This window comes from Argiope bruennichi, chromosome X2, assembly GCF_947563725.1.
Source record: "Argiope bruennichi chromosome X2, qqArgBrue1.1, whole genome shotgun sequence".
Lineage (NCBI taxonomy): Eukaryota > Metazoa > Arthropoda > Arachnida > Araneae > Araneidae > Argiope > Argiope bruennichi.
The window spans coordinates 44,596,504-44,618,196 of NC_079163.1; the positions used below are offsets into that span (position 1 = coordinate 44,596,504).

General features: G+C 27.8%; 2 protein-coding genes across 2 annotated transcripts in view; one reads left to right on the forward strand and one right to left on the reverse strand.

Annotated features, from left to right (window-relative positions):
• Positions 1–21,693, reverse strand: part of LOC129959726 (polyserase-2-like) — an 87,955-nt gene that overhangs the window by 42,901 nt on the left and 23,361 nt on the right. The gene's annotated exons all lie outside the window — the stretch shown is intronic.
• Positions 15,398–21,693, forward strand: part of LOC129959727 (transmembrane protease serine 9-like) — a 37,452-nt gene continuing 31,156 nt past the window's right edge. The window contains exons 1-4 of the mRNA XM_056072618.1: positions 15,398–15,541; positions 17,299–17,405; positions 18,132–18,235; positions 19,490–19,562. Coding sequence (XP_055928593.1) covers positions 15,487–15,541; positions 17,299–17,405; positions 18,132–18,235; positions 19,490–19,562 — 339 coding nt within the window. The 5' untranslated portion in view covers positions 15,398–15,486. The remainder of the gene's footprint in view (positions 15,542–17,298; positions 17,406–18,131; positions 18,236–19,489; positions 19,563–21,693) is intronic.

Consider the following 21,693-nt stretch of genomic DNA (forward strand, 5'->3'; position numbering starts at 1 on the left):
TTCTTTCATGGTATTTGTTATAACATGTACGCTGTTCGCGCTCAAATTTGATCTCTCTCTTCGTAGACGGTTCTATAAAATCTCTGTTTCCTCGAAACGTCGTGCTAAATTAAGCATTTCATTCAATAAAATTGTTTATTATTTACTCATTTATTTATTCTTTGCCGTATCGGTCCGTTCATTGAGCGAATTTTTTACAGTGCTATAATTGTGGATTCATCATTCTGGTAGAAAACTTTAATCACCAACGGTCACTCTGCTAACGATAGTTTGTTGACGGGGTATGGAATTATGAATCTCTTTACAGATAGGTCTTTAATTTCCAGCCCGATTTGTCTAAAAAACTATGATGCATGAGCACTCTCTGCCGTAATCATTTTTTAAATATGAAAAAAAAAAAAGATCCAATGCAGTTTGCACGAATTTATGACGCATCCTGTATTTTAAATGATTGAAAAGAACTTCCTGCCGGAAGTTATTTGGCAAGCATCTTATGCAAGAAAATACTGTATGAATCATCTGACATTTTTTACTAACTTATCTTGATATCCTCTGCATAACAAGATGAATAAATATTTTCAGAAAGAGTTATGACATATCATAGCGCCATCTATCTTGCATGAAATACAATTCAATTCTGATTTTAATTTTAAAATTAAAAAATATTTTTGCTGCATGAAACTAGATGGCGACACGCTTAATATGTTTTCTTGATTTTCTTGAAACGTAGGATTTTTCTTACTGAAAAATGTATTTAACTGGAAAAAATTCTTGTGACATTATGAAATTTTTAAATTAATTTTGTTCTTGTCTTTCAATTTTTTTAAGTGATCGATTTTACTTATCAGTAGTAATTTTTGGTGATTTACTAAATTAGTTATACTGGAAATTATTGTTATTTGCAGATAATTAAATGATGTAATAGCATATCATCTTAAGGATGATTGCTGTGATAGTTCCACAATTTTTTTCAAATACATTTTTCCCGTTTAATTACATACTCTTGAATCTGGCAAAATAATGACACATTTTTTAAGCCTTTTTCTTTGAATTTGTGAGAAAATTAATATTGCTTGCGTATCTGAAGATTAATGCTTTCCGAGAAAATTTTGCAGCTTCCTAAGGAAATTTTCAAACCACATTTTGGCGTATGAAAAGCAAAATGCCTTTTTTCCCCATCAGTTGTTTAGAAAATCTAGCATGTTCTTTAGTGTCTAAAAAAAGAATGAATTGACAAAAAAATTATATTTCTGTGTGATAGGAATACTATTTAAATTCGATAGAATTTGCATCCAACGCTGAAATTCTGCGTTCTATTACTGAATTGGGGAGGGTTTTTAGAATATGCTTTTATTAGAGTGTTTAATGTTAATTATCATAACTAGTTGAAAAACAGTTTGATTTAAATTTAATTATAATTTCAGCTAATCAGTAAAAAGGTACCAGAGTGTTATAATTTTCTAAAGACAGTTCAAAGTACTGTGATCCATTTATATCAAATTTGATGGATCCAAATGGTTCCAAGTTGGATGGATTTGATCCACCCAAAACCACCAAACTTTCTCCAAAGAAAAACTTCAAAAGACAAAGTTATGAAAAGGTATAAACAATACTCTTCAGATATTTTTAATATTGACAATATTCTTTGAATCTAAATATTACTGTAGTATCTTGTGCTTACTAAGAAATCAAACCTTCTTGTCAATTAATTGTATTTCAAATCCAATTCAGGGTCTCTTATCAGAATAAATTATTTTGTTTTTAGTTATTCAATCAGCTATCGGACAGGATAGAAATTTATCTTACATTTTGATAAACCTCTTGAATTGAAATATATTAATTTGGATTAAAACAGAGTAATCGACATGATTTTCATAATATTTTTCACAGTTCTTACATTCCGAGCTAACTAGTTATCACTGCTTTCACTTTGTAATATTTAAATAAAATGCAACACTACTATGGGCATAGATGCTAGAAAGTAAATGGGAGTTCAAAATGTTATTTAGGTACTAAAATATGAATACAGTTCTAAAAGTAAGGTCAATTACTTGTCTTAGAAAACAAAGTGAGATTCGGAGATTGATATTGGTGAAATTTGAGATTGGTATTGAAATTTAGGTAAATTGTATTGTAAAAGCTTTTTTACAGGGTTAAACCACTGACTCTCAAACGAGATTTGAAATAAAAGCATGATATGGAAATAACATGCACTATAATTTAATGTTTTTTGTTTTCTAATTTTTTTTTTTATGGCAGTAACAAAATTGGTACAGAGTGTCTGCTTTTTTTCAAAATTATATTAAGAACCGCATATACTTTTTAAAAAAAGAGGAAAGCAAAACTTTCTAATAGATAAATTATTTTTCAATTTAAAATTTCTTTCGACTGTTTGAAAAAGCATAACAATTTGAATGTAAAATAACAAATAACATCTTTTAAAAAAATTTTTGGAAAGGTAATGTGTGCTTGATGTAAATAAAAGCAATTGAAAATCTATCAACAATTAATTAGTAAGTTAAGTAATGGTAATATTTATTCAATTATAAGGAAAAATACTAGGATTTTTTTTAATGGAACAAAGTAAACGAACATTTTTTGATTAGCTTGTTAAATAATTAAATAAAAAGGTAAGTTTAAAAATTTTTAATTAACTGCTTGAATAGCTGATAGCAATTCTAATGCTCGGATTTGAAGGTAAAAATAATAAACGTGACAGAATAAACTATTTTTGATGCTTTGTTAATTATCATTTTTAAGACAAAAATAAGGAATTTTTATTCATTTACATTGTTTTGAAATCATTGTTACACATATCTCATCAAAAGAATAGCTTACATTTTCATAAGGATTGTTATATTTTAGACCTTATATCATTTTATCTCTGAAACATATAATAGATATGAGAAATAATTCATCATTCTATCAAAAATTATAACTTGTGTATCCAGTATATTTTCGAATTTTATCAGTCACACCCAAGTGCATTTTATCAACAGAAAATATCTGTTTAAAACAGATATCGATAGTTTGCTTTCTTAAATAGAAACTTTCAAATTGAAAAAATAACTAACAAAAGAAAAATCAGGAAACTGATGTATTGAAGACATATTTTGTTCTGGGATATGCCTGCGGATAAAGAAAAATGAATAGAAGAGAGAGAAAAGAAAAGTTGATAGCGAAACTAACCCGAATTTGTAGAAGGAATAAGATTATCAGATAATGGCCATTCTTTCATTTAGTTTCTCGGATGTTTGCAATCGTTTTGTTTTTAATGAATTTCCATCTGAAGTATACTTTAATACAATAATTAAAACTACATCCGCTGTACTGCTGGTTGCAGTGGCAATTAAATTTACTAAAACGTAGTTATGAAAATTTCAATTAAGGACTTCAAAAATCATGCGATTTTGTAATTATCTATGACTCAGTAATAAATATCAAATGAATAAAAGAAATCTTTGGATTAATAAAGACCGAGGCAACGATCTAATTTATAATAATGTTTCTTTTTCTTTGCGAATAGTGCATTAAATGTGATGTAAAAAATTATTTCATACTGTTGGTTGTTTAACTAATGGTTGATCAATTATTGAACAACTGATCAATTATTGAACAACTGATCAATTAAGGGTTGTTTAAAAGTTCATCTGGTTCATTTTGTGTAACTCGGTTATACGGATTTTTCAGCAAAGTATTTTCCAATTTTGATAGTCTTATAACCAAAGGTGACACCAATGGAGGAGTTAGACTTTGATACACATTTAAGTCAGGGCAGAAAATTTTTTGTTTGGGCCATTTTTATAGAAAGAAATTTTTGTTTTTAACTGTCTACTGGCAACTTTATTTCATCAGGGAAATTACGATATTTAATGTGCACAAATGGATGTCTGAGTTCTGGATACTATGCGGTATGAAGGTATTGGTACCACAGTCACCACCATTTTTGAAGACAGAATTTTTCGTTGCTTTTGATCATTTGTGCTGCAGCAACTCACGAGATTTGAAAATCGATCATCAGAATATGCGTCCTGGTTTTTGCAAGAAAGCAAGAAGCACCTAATTCCAAATCAAAAATATTATTCCATCTGGAACAGTTCATTTCTCGAATTTCTGACGTATTTTACGAAATGAATAGGTTGATCAAAATTGCATGTTCTCTACTAGTCTGAACAAGTGCAGAAGTGAAGGAAATTTTAGCACATTACGTATTGCTAAAAATTATGCGTGTATTATCAGGGTTCAGAATAGACTACAATGCTTCATAATTTTTGCTTAGTAGCCGATCATGAAACTTAGATTTGCATCTCATACTAGAAATTCTTGATAAAATCTATCTAAAAAAGCCTTGGTACTAATGTCATTAAGGCCTACTATGCCTAAGAACAGTTTGCCGTATTTTCAAATAAAATACAAAAATTTAGTGCATTTGTGGTTATGTCTGGTTTGTAATATCATATTCACTTAATATAATTTTAAAGTCCCATATTTTTGTAATGTGGAATGTATCATTGGATAGATGGGAATGGACGCAAAAATACGTTGTCTATTTATAGCTATTTAAATTCAATGCTTTTAGCACGTTTAAATAGATCACATATACTCTTACATGTAAACCCCTTGTAATGAATGTAGTAAGTAAAACGTTAAAATATTATTTATAAAAAGTTGCTGAGAATACAAATAACGTATATTATCGTAACTAAATTTTTAAATTTATAATTTGACCATCAGATCCCATTAGTATTTTATTTCACATTGAATTAATTAATTAATTATAAAATTACCCTAATTAAGGAAACAGAATTTCAAGCGCTTTACATGTAAGACCTAACATTTTTAGGGATGGGGTAATCATTTCTTTTTAAATTTGTGCAACCAGAATAATTTGCATAGAAAAAAATTCCTCTACAGATTTTAACATTTTCATACTTCTTCACGCAACGGCTATTCAAGTAGAAGATATATAAAGATCTGGTGAAAATTTCAAAAGGTCATCATTGCATCCCTCCCTCCATCTGGCAGGTGATGCCTCCCACATTCTTTTGAACTGATCCTAACGTCATTTTCGTTTATCACTCATGCTAGTTTATAAGCGTGAAATGGTCCTGTTCGTAATGCAATGCATATTTCTAATATTCTATCGCGTCATCTAAAATCTAAACTTTAATTCGAAAAAAACAGAATAGTTTAAACTTCAACTAATATTAAAACTTTCTCGCTGAAACTTAACATTTTTATTTAAAACCTAAGGACAGGAAGTAAAATCGTCCTACTTTGGACTTTTATGCTTGCTGCAAAATACTTTTCCTATTTGTGTAATAATTCAGAGAATTGTTTATTAAATAAGTTCTCTGGTTCAACAAACAGTTCAGCGCACTGCAATGTTCACGCTATAGTAATGATAGTATATTTTTATACAACCGGTTATATTGCACGTAAGAGTAACAATGTTTAAAAATGCAGTACACTTGAAAATTGCTCATTACTTCTTACTTGCTAATTTAAACCTTATTTGTAAAAATAACAAACTTCAAAAGTATATTTCAGACTTACTTTAAACGGAAACTTACTCACTATAAGAAAATAAACCATAACTTCATATCTTTATCCTCAACAATGGAAGAAAAATCCAGGATGAAATATTTGTGGCAAGAATGAAGAGATTTGATTTTTTTTTTTTATGCAGTGAAATATATTGTAAAATGTGCTGAAAATATTTTTTAAATCAATAAAAAAACAGATAAAAAATATGTTCTGGAACTAAATTGGTATAACTGAAACATAATTTTTTGAAATTTTAGCTAATGTAAAAAAAATTTTTTTGTGCTATAATAATTTCTGAAGTTATGGTGGAAAAACTACAAAATTTCCACAGTTTTTTTATTAATTGAAATTGAATTAAAATTTTAACAAAATCGTACCGAGGATTACATTCCCAACTTCCAAAGCATATCTGTGCGAAATTGGGCAGATTTAACCATTTGTCCTGTAGAGCGCCAAAACAAACACATTCATTCTTATTATTAATCAAAATTTGAAAAAAATATTTTGAAACTAGTAAAAGTGTGTGAATCAATGGAATTCTGAGCTATAAAGTAAAAATGAATTCCGAAAAGTAAGCGATAATTATTAAAGCTCTGATTTGCAAACTTATTTATTCCATCTAACTTTTGTAAAGTACAGGGGTGCTATAATTAAACTTTACTTACTTAGAGGGCTATTGTTGTAATGGAATGTCCAATTACATTATTTTGGGGAATAATAAATAAAAAAATTTAAGTTGTGTTGGTATTGAATTATAAAATAAAATTTATTTGTACTTAAGTTGATTAAAGTTATTTATTAACAGTTGCTTCTGAAGATGCATCTAAATGAATCCAATTCATTAAAAAATGCAATTTTTAATTAATGTTATTAAAAAATACTTTAGCATGCAAACGCTTTTTTAATGAAAAAGATACAAATAATAGAAGCCTTCTTTTTTTGTTTTAATACTGAAGTAAAGCAGTTTGTTGCAATTTGGTGAAAATTGCCGCAAATACCACTTTCATAAAGTGGCATTTTGTTAATTTTTTAAATAAATATGTTCAGTAAATTTATCATCTCGATTTCATTGAAACTTTGAATCCCATTCATCCCTTAGTATAAAATTGAAATGAAAAATGGTAAATTTTGGTACATTTTAGTAATATTTTCTGAAACTTTGGTTATCTAAAAAAATAAGACAGAGGTTCAAAATTTTTGTTTATTTAAATAGATAATAAGGTTAACTTTCTTCAAAAATATTTTTTTTTATTTCTTTTAACATATATAATAAAGAAATGTTAAACTAGAAAGATGATAATAATATAAAAATAATTTGTTTAAGATATCGATGATATTTTCAAAATTAATTTGCAAATTAAAAATAAAGAAAAGGAGAAATAAATGAAATCATAGCGAGGAAATTTTTAAAAATACACATCTATAAGGGAAAAGTATCTGAAATTTATTGTTTTTATATATTTTTTGGGTAAGCGCAGCGTGTTATACAAAGAGATGTATTAATATTTTTTACACAAGGAAAATCCAAATCCCACCCCTCCCGAAAGCATAGTCGCTTGAAAAAATGGTCAGCTTTTGGCATCAAGAACACCGTGTTAATCTAATTTTCGATTTCCGAATTGAACGGTGAAATAAAATAACTGTTCAATTTTAGGCGGCTTGAGACAGAAATAGTTTCATATTATAGAAACCGAAATGTTGAAAAGTAGCATCAACATTTTCAAGAAATTTTGGAAAGAGACATGAGATAAAAAATGAGAAAATGTTTAAACTCTCAATAAACTTTACTTCAGAAAGAAAGAAATAAGAAAACATTATGTTTTGAAGTTCTTCAAGGAAAGTCAAACAGTTCTACAACATTTAAAAAAATAAAGATTTCATATAAATTTATCCAACAGAATTGCTTCATTATAAAACAATCTTGCAGCTCTGAATATTTATCGGAAAATAACAAAGAAAAATTCTAACAACAAATTCTAAATACTATATTTTTCGCCCCAATAATTTGATACTACACATTCTGGAAAATTTTTATAAATTCATATTAAAAAAAACTTACCGAAGATTTTATTCGTAGCTTTGTCCTAAGATGAGCGAATTCCAATAATTCGAGATATCACTCGGACACAAAATCCTGAGAGAATGAGTGAAGACAAGGAATCCTCTTATATACCCTTGATCATTATTGGAAACAAACACTTTCACAAGTTTTTATATTCAATTAGTGCGCCGGCGTCATTATTCAGTATTACTGATGTAACTGGATAATCAATAAAACGGGGAAATACTGAGTATTTTTTAATTGCCTGGGAAGCACCGAATGTTGTTATTATCAATTATAATAATTATATACTTTCACAAAGAACAATCAAACACTTTCACAAGTTTGCGCGCGCAATTAGTGCGCCCGTGTCATTTTTCAGTATAATGATGCAACTGGAGAATTATTAAAACGAGGAAAATACTAGGAATTTTTTAATTGTCTGGGAAGCACCGAATGCTGTTATTGTCCATTGTATTATAATGATTATATATCGACGTATGAGAAAATTAAACAAATAACGACTGATTTCTAAATGCTTACTTCAATTGTGTTTGTATGGAATTACCAGAAGAAAGAGAAGAAAAAAAAGGAAAACATGGCTTTTATTAAGCTGAATGTAATGATAATTATGAAAATTGCATATTGAAGACAATTAAAATTTCGGTGATATATTGCATAGTGTTACTTAATTAGGGAATACCTGAAAAAGAGGAAATATACCAGGAATTTGTTAATTATTTTCGCCGCAGCGGAAGTTTTTATTGCTTTTTGTATTGTAATATATACAGGGTGCATCTTCATTTGTGGAATTATGCATCCAGTGTGCGAACTCGACCTGACATGGATAAACATCATCGCATAGGAGTTGGACTTTCTGCAAGTGGAAGGGGTGCAAGTTTTCAGCACGCATGACCTTCCATACCGTTTCGTGCCGAATACCCTGTTCAACTGCAACTGATCATGTGCTAGTCAATGGGTTTATCGAGAAAGCGCAGCGAAACTCTGTTTTCTATATCAGGTGTGCGTTTCCTGCCCTGCATTGCCTTGTCATTATGAAGGATCCTGTCTCCCTCAGCTGTCTATCGATGTTTGCAAATGTGGTATGATGAGGATAAAATTCCTTAGATTTTCATGCTTTTATTTTTCTTTATTAATATTTTTGCAGATAAGGGTGCTAAACTACTTATTCGTTTTCAATAATTCACGACTCCCTAGATCATCAAATCGGCATGCTACCTAAATAACAAAAACACCTTTTATGAATGTGCTTTCACTTGAAAAAAAATTCATAGTTGAAACATCATTTGTTATTTTTTTTTATTAATTGTTTAAAACAGTTTTCGGACTCTCTGTATTTTCGCGATTTTCACCTACTAGTAAATGCCGTTTTAGGACCCTATCTTGTATGGTGATTTTTTATCCTCTTGATGCCTACTGTCACCTCTCTGAATTTGTCGGTCGAATTCGGAAACAACCTGTATATATTGATGTATTCAAAAATACATTAGAAACTCATCAATTTATTTTTTTCTCTCAAATTCTTTTTTTTTCTCTGTGTAGAATAAAAATACTAGCAGAAAGAGTAACAAAAAAAAAAGTTACATTTGACTGAATTAAATTATAGTTATTTATGAAACTGTTTGTTTTCGAGATTTCCAATCACTCATTAAAAAGTCTGGCTTATGCAATTTTGAAAATTTCCAACACCACTGTTTCATTTAATATATTTCTGTTGATTTTTTAACGAAAAAATGTATTCAGAATTAATGAGTTTATGTACACGGTGCAACATAAATTCGAGCAGACTTCTAGCAGTCATAATAAAAGAGGTAATGCTCGGAAAAAGTTTCGATTTGAGTGAATATGATCAGAGGAACAATGCAATTTTTTCCATGTATGAAAAATTCCAAAAATAACCGAAAGAGGTAAGTCACACTGTATTCAGGTGTTTATAAAGAGAATGAAAATTAATTGTATTGCTTTATACTATTTTGTTGCTAAAATGCAAGATAAAACTTTTATTTTGCTTTTAATAAATTAGATTAAAAAACGTTTGAAGGATAAATTTTAAAGAGGATTTGAAAATCATGAATCCACATCGCAATACATTAAAATCCATATTCTTTTTATTTGAAATATTTGTTAAGATTAACTTTATGATATCTTTGTAAGTGGTAATTTATATTTTTCAGATAATTTACCTAAGCATTAAATGAAAGTCAATTATTAGTAAAAATGTAAAAAGATAATGGTTAAACGATTAATGGAAATGCACTTAAAAATTACTATAGTTGTAATGGACTGCATTATTTTGGAGAAAAATAAATTTACAATTTTAATTGTTGTTGCTGTAGCATTATAAAATAAAATTTATTTGCATCAAAATTTATTAAAGTTATTTATTAAAAGTTGCTTACTGAAGAGGGATCTAAATGAATCAAATTGTTTTAAAAATGCAGGTTTCAATTAATATTTTTTTAAAAATACTTTTTTATAATTTGATGAAAATTGCCGCAATTACCAGTTTCATAGAGTAACAATTAATTAATTTTTTTCAATGTTTTTAGTAAATTTATCTCTTCTCAGATATTTCATTGAAATTGTGAATCACATTCATCCCTTAGTATTAATTTGAACATTTGTGGTACATTTTAGAAACATTTTCCTGGAACTTCTGTTATATTATAAAAAAGAAAGGCTCATAATTTTTGTTTATTTGTTTATTTTATTTATTTTTGTTTATCATAATTTTTGTTTATTTGTTTATTTTATTTATTTTTGTTTATCATATTTTTTGTTTATTTTTGTTTACCATAATTTTTGTTTATTTGTTTATTTTTGTTTATCATAATTTTTTATTTTTTTATTTTATTTACTTTTGTTTATCATAATTTTTGTTTATTTGTTTGTTTTATTTATTTTTGTTTATCATAATTTTTTTTGTTTATTTATTTATATTTGTTAAATAGACAAAGAAATTAGCTTGCTCTAAAAATCATTTTTTTTTACTTCTTTTAATGTATATAACAAAGAAATGTTAAACTAGAAAGATGATAATAATATAAAAAGAATGTTTTTGAGATATCAATGATATTTTCAAAATTAATTTGCAAATTAAACATAAAGAAAAGGAGAAATAAATGAACTCCTAGTGAGAAGAAATTTCTGAAAATATATATCTATAAATTAAAAGTAATAGAAGTTTATTATTTTTTTAATATTTTTTGGATAAGAGCAGTATGTTATACAAAGAAATATATTCATATTTTTACACAAGAGAAATATGTATTGACTCTCTCCTCCCTGCTTAAAAGAGCGTTTAATTTTTCGTAACAACATTCCTAACATTTTGTAATTTTGGTAAAATCTTTTTAATATTTCACATTTGAAGCTTTTTCAAATATGAAACTTTTAAGAAAATAATAAATTTCAAGTAAAATTGCAACGCATGTTTTCTTTGATCTTTTAGTAGAATTAAGTTCATTCTTATAATATAATAGCATATAAGTTTTGTGTTTCATTTTCGTTTTATTTCGAACTTGCGCTTCAAACCACGCGCCGTTTGATACATACTCTTTTCAGTAGACCGAAGAAAGGATTATAAGTTGTAATAGATGGGCGAGTACAATGAGATTATAGAGCGTTTAATCCTAAAATTACAAGCTTTGATTTTCAATTCTAGAATCCAAACAATAAAAAAGTCAGAAGTCGGCCATCGGGTTTCATGAGAACGAAGGAAATCGTCGCATTCAGTTTCAATGAATTGATTGAATTTCCTGTTATCCGAGCTTTAGAATATATTATTTTTTCATATTTAATTTTTTATTTAAATATAATATTTTTTATAAACATAAATTTTTTTAATTTTTAATTTAAAATTTAAAGCAAGTTCATTTCAGAATTAATTGGAAAATCTTATATGACGAAGCTTATTTTTTGTTTATAAGAACCAGAAATTTGAAATAATTTGCTCACTAAAAAAAATCTACTTTTTCATATCACTAAGCCCAGTGTTCAAAAACCTTTATCTATTGTAAATATACAAGAGAATTTTTCCAAGATTAATAGTCAGATTGAATATTCTAAATGAAAAAAAAAAAAAGATAATATCGTCATAGGCAAAACAATTTCATGCACATCATTCGCTGTTGTTCATTGCTACATTCTATTTATATTTATTTTTATAACTACTTTTTTTTTTGCTTATTCTCCGTACACCTAGATTGTACAAAGCATTTCATACAAAGATCTCCGCATACAAAGATTGCGTTTATTTTTATAACTAAACTTTTTTTCTTATTCTCCTTACACTAAGATTATACAAAGCAACATCACTTTGAAATTTAACCCTAAACCTTATGAAAACAACTTTCTGCAATGAATTAATCATAGTAATTTTTTCGAAAAGAGGAAATCTTTGCTAAGGAAAGGAATTGCATTTGCATTCTACTAGAGGAAAAGAATTGTGGTTTCATGTTTAAACAAAAATACTTTGTCAGATATAGTCTCAAAATTGACCACGCATATACATAAGGAGTGACATATTCGTTACTCTAGAGCTAATATTTTTGATTTCTAGTAAATTTAACTGTATAAAATTTTTTTTTGTTTGCTTTTTAAAATTCCTTAATATATATTATTATTAAAAATGGTGTAAAACATTCTCAATAGCAAAAAGAGTTTTAGGCTTAAAACTGGAGATTTTAAATCCTCAGAAGAAAAGTTAATTTTCTTTAATTTTCTCCACAGATATGAAATAATTATCTAATCATAGGTAATCAAATAATATTTCGGAATGAATGGAATTTACTTTTTGTAAATGGAGGTAAATGAGATGCAATGCTATTCAAATTTGGATGCAGAGAAACAAGGTTGATTGAATTGCAATAGGTTAGAAAAAGTATATAAGTTAGAAAGCACTCGGATATTGATTTGTGATATCATTTCCATGTTTGGAAACACTTATAAATTAGCAGTTATTTTAACTTATGAAAGGAAGTTAGTCTCCAATCAGATATCGAATTACTGAAATTCTTCTTAACAATTTCGAAAGTAATTATTGCGGAAAAAATATCCCTCGAAGTAGTAAAGGCAGTAGCAGATATTAGTGCCATATATATATATATTACTGCCCCGAGTTTTTTTAGACCAATCTCGCTTTTTCGCAACTAACGTTGTTATTTAGTGTCTTAAATACTTCCTCTCCTATTCTTTAGTTTTGTCTTGAATTCACCATTTGATTCAGAGGCAAAAGAAGTTATGCAAAAGTGTTTAAACATCAGAATAATAAACATATCGTTTACTAGCCCATTTATATACTTTCCTTTCATTCTTTTTTGTGCTCCACATAAACTTGGATTTTTATTATTATTTGTTTACTCGTGCAAGCATTTCAGTTTGGCACCCTTGCTGTACACATTTCTTCTTTATACCGATGACTCTTTTATGAAAGAAATTAAACACGTGCCTATCGAACGAAAATAGGATGATTTCTTTAAAAAAAGAATTACACCTAAATACACTTTACTGTTCCCTAAACAAAGCTATTTTTCCTTGTTTAATAACAAAGTTGGGATTTGCTTAGATGATAAGTCGATAAACTGAGTAGAATTTCTTTCTCACAGGGATTGGTTTTACGATTTTTTTCCGGGAAGTGACAGACGAGTAAGAGTTACTCTTCGTAAGCTGCAATTTTTAACAAGACCTCTCTCTGTAAGACGTGTTTTTTACAACACGTATTCACGTTAACTGTTCCCTGTGATTACAGCTAACAAGAAAGTAAAAAAAACGTAAGAAAAGGCAAAACTCTCAATAATTCTTAAAGGAAACAAAGTATTGAAGAAATATTCACGAATTCTAAAAATATGTGAAAAAAAAGTGGGTTAATACTTTCTACTAAAAATTAACTGCTTGTTTTGAAAAGATTTTTATGTTGTATTGATTACATAAAAATGTTACATGAAGAATTTTTGGAACTCTACATCGGTATTTTCTGAAGCTGATAAAAATGTTGTTGCTGATTTTAACTGTTTGATTTCAGCAATTTTTAAAACATAATTTGAAGAGAAAAAAGGAGTTGTCAGTGTAAGGAAAAAGGCACTCGAGAGAAATTTTTTAAATATGTGCTTTAAGTTGAGCTTTTTAAATTCAAAAATATTTCTTATTTTTCAGTTGAATTATCGAAACAAAAAATATTTTCCTTCAAAAAAATTTTTATATCATATTTGGTACGTATAGAAGCAATTTATACTAAAACTCAAGCTCAACAGTTATTCTGTTGTTTTTTGTAAAGAAATAGAATTTTGGATGTTTATTTTAATGAATTCAAAATTTATGCTGAAATGTATTTGATCAAATACGAACATTCAGTATTAAGATTAAAACCAATTATTTATCTTGGTTATATAAGATTTTTCCCAACTGTGTACTTTGCTGAAGATCATTTTCTTTCTAAAATTATCATTCATCATTTAGGACCATCATCAATGATTTGGCAATCTCTAATATCCCAGGAAGATCTTCTTTTTAAAAGTGCATATAAATTTGCTTGCTTTACATTTTTTTTAAAAGCTCAGTTGGGACTATTTTTATAAAAACCGTGTAAATTTGAATCCTGGCATATTATGAAAATGGTACTTGAACTGATATCTCATTCTCCTAGAACGACACTACACCAGTAGTAAGACGTTGAGCTCAAAAACGATATGTCTACAACTTTAAAATTGATGCCAACAGGATTTCTACATGATTAACGCCAACTTTATCCACATCTACCTGATTTTGCCAGAATAATTTCTACCTGACAAACTGATTCTAACTATCTCTTAATACCTTATTAGGATGCGAAAGGAATACTTTTTGGCCAGTATCAGCCTCCACGCTTATTTGGACTGTGAAACTAGTATATACTTGGATTCATATGATTCACATATAAGAAGTATCTTCTATGAATTAGGTTTCCAAAGCAAAATCTTTTGTACCTGATGTTTTTTCAGCCAACAAGCTACAGCTGCCTAGAGTAAATGCTGGAACTCTTAAAAGCAATTTTAATATGACAATTATAAATAATTTTTGATTAAATTTGATTATTAATGTAGAGGTGTTAAAAACTAACTAGACCAATATTCAGTATTTGCTAATTGAACTAGGCGTCATGTTTGTAATGAGAAATATGTTGTTTTTTTTTAATAATTGGATCAAAAGGGTTTTGGTTGTCGTTTAGTAGATACGGCTCACATTCAAAGTTTATAAAATGTGTTACCTATCTCAGTATAACAAAAATTCTCAATAATTCATATACATTTTGTAGCACATTTCAATATCATGATTTGCGAACGAAAAGCATTTTTGAATCAATAAATGAGCGCATAATGATTGATTCCAATATTTTGAAATAAGTAATATCTTACTTATTATTATCAATTTTCCTGGAACATAAAATATAAAGCAATATGACAGATATATCATATAAAAATATTCTTGAAATGATATGAATTATTATACTCCGGTTATTACTTCGTAGTTTGTTTATTTTTCTCATGTACCATTTGATATAAGACATTTTCTTTCAATATAGATCCTGGAGATAATTTCTTTCCATTTGTAAATATGTTTACTCAATCGACATAGCTTACAACAATAGAAAATGCATATGTTACAACAAACATTCCATACATCCCACGGAAACTGTCTAAAAGTATTTTAGTAATTTACAACATTTCGTTTCAAAAATTTCATTATCGTCAGTAAGACTTCACATAAAGATAAAGTCACATTTATCTAGAAGTCGACTTAACTTTCTATCATCATAAAAGTTCAAAAGAAGCGTCAAGGTAAGGCTTTAAATAAAAGCGAACAGATAGTGCATCAATTTTTAAGTTCACAAACGGTCAACTATGGGAAAACTATTGCTTTCATTTGTGTTTCTCTGTTGGGCTACGGTAACGCAAAGTGAGTATATGTTTTTCATGATTTAGAGTAATTTATCTTACAACGTTTCATCAATTCTTTGGATTCTATGTTAAGCATCAAGTTAACATATTTTCTTTCCGAATACTAAATATCCCTATCAAGTTCTTGTATTAAGAATTAAATTAGATGCTATGCTAGCAAGGACCTTTACTGACCTGCTCTTATTTTTTTATTTTTTTTTTTTTGTTTGTTTGATGATAGGTTTGAAGACTCACTAATGTTTCTGCTCTTGTGGGTTTAAATATACATCTAAGACTTCTACAATATATGAAAATCTTTTTCTGTCACTATTGAGGAATACTGTTAAGACATCGTTGAAAGAAGAAAAATCAGGATTTAAAATTTTTTGTCTTTTAGTGATCAGTTGATTTAGTGAATGTTCTGTTTTGAAAACGAATTCTATATTGTAGAACGACCGTTATTTTAGATGACGCTTGTAGTTTTAAACCATTTTCATTTGATGAGAATGAGCTTGAGTCGGCGACCATACCTAACTTTCTTTTTTAAGAACAAAAGAAGTGTATCGTTATTACAGTAACTTGCAGTAAAACCTATAAAATGAAATATATAGACATATGAAACTTCTAAAAACTTGCAGACAGATATAAAGTTGATTAATAATATATATTTACACTTCGTGTTTAGTGACAAGTAATATTCTTAGAAAGATCGAGTTTTTTTGGATGAATTGATTGAATTAAAATTCATAAAACTTTAACTCTTACAGCAAAACGAATTTCATAACTACTATATTTTTATATAGGCTATATTACTTTCAAAAAGTTCTCGACCAGCTATTGGTCTGGAACTATTGATCCCGAATATAGAATGTCTACTAAATGCCTTTCTTATAAAATGAGCAAGAGATTCCAGTACCTCATATTTTTACTTTTAGCCATTCACAGACCCTACTTCAAAACGTGTAAATTAGTGTTTTCAGCAAACACTATATCAAACTCCTTCGACGCATTATCGGAGATATGTTCACATAATTTTATAATACTGAGAGGAGGATAAAATGTTCCATATATATCCTGATGACAATGAAACAAGAGTTATTTAGCAGTGTGCACTGCCGTTCATTTTAGATCATCAAAGCCTTTCTTAAGATCCTGAATTTTTACTATTTCTTGACATGCTTATTAATAATCTCTGGATATAGAGGCCAATACAATCTAAAAAGCTTCATTTTCCAGTCAAGCATTTGGTACATTTTAATATCCCTTTCTTTACAAACAGATACACTTGATTATTTTAACAATACTTTTTTATTCATCAAAATCATTGCGTTTTTTGGCTTATTGTTAGAAAATTCAACCCAGATAAATAATTGTACTTTAAGAATTACAATTAATTAGCTTTTTATTTTTATAAGTTTTATTTTTATGACATTTTATAAATATACAATATACTATTACTGTAAGTTCTGGAAGTTATAAAAAGTTCGTTTAACATTGATAACCATATACGATTTTAAATATTGTATTCTCAAAATAGCATTCTTTTGTAAATTAATATGTATTGAGATTTATTTGGAATAAATAATTTATATTCACACCAAAATTACCTCAAAACATAAATATTTAAGAAATGTACCAACTGCATTTCAAATATTTTCTCGCTTTTTTTATTCCTTTAATCAACTTTCTTAAACAAGCAATCTTTATCTTTTAAAATAATCATTGTATATTTTAATAGAAAATATTTGAATATGAAATGATATTGATCAATTACAGGTAAAAGTCCTCTTACTTTGATGAAATGTGGACTTGAGGAAATAACTCGAAGTGGAGATCGAATAGTTGGTGGAAGAGATGCTTATATTGGTGAATTCCCGTGGCAGGTAAATGGCCTAATTTTTTTAAAAATTCTTATAACATCCAAATTATTGTTGCCAGTTGATATCCTTATTATTTTTGCGAAGACGATTTGGAGCAAATGTACTGATTCAGTTGAAATATATTACGCACTTTTGCAGACGGACGTGCAGTTAGATGTTTCTTTTCGTGTACGGATATTCTCCTCAAGAAACAATGATGCCATGCGAAATGACTACCCTGTTACTTGATACAATAATTTAAATTTTCTTCAAATGCTTCTCTTCAACTTTGCATTTAAAAAACCAAAAATTGTTTCAGACATTTGAAATAATTGCTAAAGTGAAGGTAGTATAACATTAATTGCCTCTCTTATTATATGTTTCAATGATTAATATTCAGTTGAAATATATTACGCGCTTTGCAGACAGACGTGCAGTTAGATGTTTCTTTTCTTGTACGAATATTCTCATCAAGTAACAATGATACCATGCAAAATGACTACCTTGTTACTTGATACAATAATTTAAATATTCTTCAAATGCTTTTCTTCAACTCTGCATTTAAAAAATCAAAAATTGTTTCAGACATTTGAAATAATTGCTAATGTGAAGGCAGTATAACATTAATTGCCTCTCTTATTATATGTTTCAATGATTAATATTCCTTAAATGCTTCTCGAAAATTCTATATTTATAAAACAATTTTTTTTATCTTTTCAAATAATTAAAAGTGTATTTTTATCTTCATAGGCGTCTTTAAAATTTAAAAATTTCTTTATTCCACCAACTCATCTATGTGGAGCCAGTATTCTTAATAATAGATGGATCATTACAGCGGCTCATTGCGTTCATAAGTAAGTACTGTTCATTTTCTAAATAATATGAATTTGCAATTATTCTGAATTTTTAATAAGCTCCATTCAGGAAATGATTATCACTTAGGTTTTATTCCAAGAACTTCAAGCTTGCATTAATACATTGTGCGGATATTTGTTTCTGTATAAATACGAAGGAGTTACTTCTGGTCTGTAGCCCAGGGTAGTCTAAAGCTGCATCATCACGATAAGACGGATTTGGGAAACTCAGGTTGAGCCCTAAGGGTTATCACCGGTTGTAATACATCCCTCCCATTGGAGGTAGATTCTGTCATTAGAGTGGAAATAATTCGATTCCAAAACATTAGTTTATCCACTAGGGAAGCTAAAGCCTACTTACTTATTCCGAAAGCTCTCATTCTTGTACTAGTGGCACGCCCTGGTGTGGTACTTTATATATAAGAAACTCGCGCATTTTTTACGAATTTTCTATTGACATGATTATAATAATTTTTAATTTGTTATTATTATCCACAAAAAAGGACAAATTAAATTAGGAACAGTTTTTAAAATTCGTAAAATAATAATAATATGTAATGAAGCAAATTTTCTATTGGTTGTGGCCCAAAGTTTTAGAAGCTTTATCTTGTAAGATAATAAATATACCCATAAGTTTTTTTTTCTTATGAATAACATAAGAAAAAAACCACTGTACATTCTGGTTGTTTAATTGAAATTTCTTTTTTAAAATATGTTAGAGATTTCGTCTAGCACATAATATAAAAAATAGTAGATCTTTACATTCGAATCATAACTGAATTTTAAAATCAATTAATGACTTCCATTTTACTTGAGATTATCATTTTTATACGAAAACATTGTTATTGAATTTCCTACATCTGAAACTCTATTTCGATTATCCAGAATACATTTTTAATCTAATAAACTATATTAAGGTTACAAAGTTTCAAATCGTAAAAAGTTATTTTTCAAATCGTTATTTTTTATTGATACTAAATATACTGACAGTGTAACAATATCAAATACAGTAAAATATATTGAATTGATTATTGCATTAATAAGATCAAAATTAATCAGTAAAATACTTTTCTATTATCATTTCTAAGTTGAAGGTAAAAAGATATTCTAAAATAATTTACTGAACATATAATATTCTAAGTATACATCAGCCCTCTTTGACAACAGAATACTTCTTTTTTAGAACCAGATGTATAAATGAAAATTCAATTACTTAAAAAATGTGTTTCTATTTAATATTCGTATTTTAAACAGGAGATCTACTGGAAATTTTGAAATTGCAGTTGGCATTACTAGCCAGGAGGAGACGGATTTCAAGTCTTATAAAGTAAGTACAATTATAAATTCATTCAAATACTTAATTTTGTTTAGACTAAGTTGTATTAACGTCCCGTTTTAGGAAGCAATACGAAGGCTATTTTAGGAAGAATCTCGTAATTTTGAATAGCGATTCATTTCTATATAATATAGCTTCAAAAGATGTTTCATAATTTGCATATAAGCTTAATAAATATTTCATAATTTAAACAACAATAATCTTAACATATTTTATAATTTGTATAAATATTTTCCATGTAATTTATATGAGAAAAATATTTAGTTTAAACAATGCAGTACAAAATCCTTTCTGTTGTAATCATTTCAATAAAAAGAACTCGAGTTATGCAAGATTTGGCTCCCAACAGATTCGTTGCATGATAATGTAGCGGCACTAGGTAAAATTTAAGGTGCAAATCGTCACTGTTATATCAAAATGTTAAATAAATTTATCATATGTTTTATGGATGCAAAACATTTGAATAAGTTAGCTACATCTGTTCTCAGATTGTTGTAGGTTCTCACAAAATATTATATTTCGCTATCGGTTCCAGCTATAACTTCAAAATTTGTATGTTCTTCTGTTTGTGGGTTTTGAAAAATGACTGATTGAAATACCAACAACGATATATGTTCTTGGACCTTCAGTATTGCTTACCTCAATGAGAAGTATTCAATTTTTGCAAAATTTCTCTAAGAAATTTTTAGTTAAATAATGTGTATTAATAATAGTGGAAATAGTTTATGGCTAACTATGAGCAGCTAATTGCAGAAATAATCCATGGCTAACTTTTTACAAGTAATAGCAAAAACAGTTCATGGTCAACTATATTTTGTTCATATAATTTTTATTAAAACAAATCACATGGAATATGTCGAACATTCAAGAAAATATCTGCTGAAAATTCTAAAAAAATAATTAAAGGATTGTAAGAGAATTTTAATTTATTCGAACGCTCTCGATGACATTGAGAACTTCTAATTAGTTTATAATGAGCATTTTCTGTCATAATTATTATTTGGAAAATTCACAGGGTCAACTGATACAATTATATTTACCGCAAATAGAATATGGAATTTATTTCATCGAAATCCATCAAAAATTGCTTTGACCAGTCCACAAAAATTTTGAAAATTGTATCTTTTGATATATTTAGAGAGTGCTACAGATTTACTGAGGTAAAGTTTGATCTAAAAAATTTACCAAAGCCTTCAGATCTGATTTCGATGTAATTGCCAAACATTAGCTTTGGCAGGTTAATTATTAATTCTTCAGCTCTAAATGAGATGTTTTGGTTCTGCATTGTTATACTCTCGCACTGTAGTAGAGAATTTTATTACTCAAGTACAAAACCAAATGGACCAGAGTGCTGAATCAATTCTTCTTTTTTTTTTTTGACTAAATAAGGTTCTATACTAAGGATAGACTAAACTAAGAATCAACGCAATAACTGTATTATAACTTTAGAGTAAATTTAAACCATTGAAACATTGTAATTTATAAATTTTTCGGTCTGAGTAAAATATTACAATGCTGCTATACATTTATACATTTCTTTTATTTTGCGCATTTTACTACTTTCTCAGAAAAAAAATATCTATCAGATAATGAGGGATTTTAAGGTCCAAATAAGTTTCAGGGTTTTTATTTATTTCAAAATTCAGGTACATGCAGAATTCAAGGCAATGATAGTTCTAATGCTTAGTAAATTTATAACAACTGAATTTTTATATTAAAAATTAAATTCTGATTTTAAGAAACTGTGAGACTTCTTTTTAATTTTAACTTTCACACAGACAAACAATAGAAAGTGAAAGTACTGTAATCGTCAAAAAAAATTGATCTTAAGATTTTGATAAATCTTCAAGCTTTAATTCCTCCTATGTCCGAAAAAAATCATTCTAGAATTATACCCGTCTTTGAATAAGTCAAAATCAGAACCTATTAGATGAATCCTATTTGCTATATCGTCCATAAATTATAGATCAGTACTAAATTGAAGATGAAATCTGTTTACTTGAAGTCTTTCTGTTAGTCCATGTGTATATGAACATAACAGCTCAAAACTACAAAGAGCTAGATAAAAATATTTCATTCCAGAACTATAGTCATATATCAAATGTTGGAACAAATCCACAAA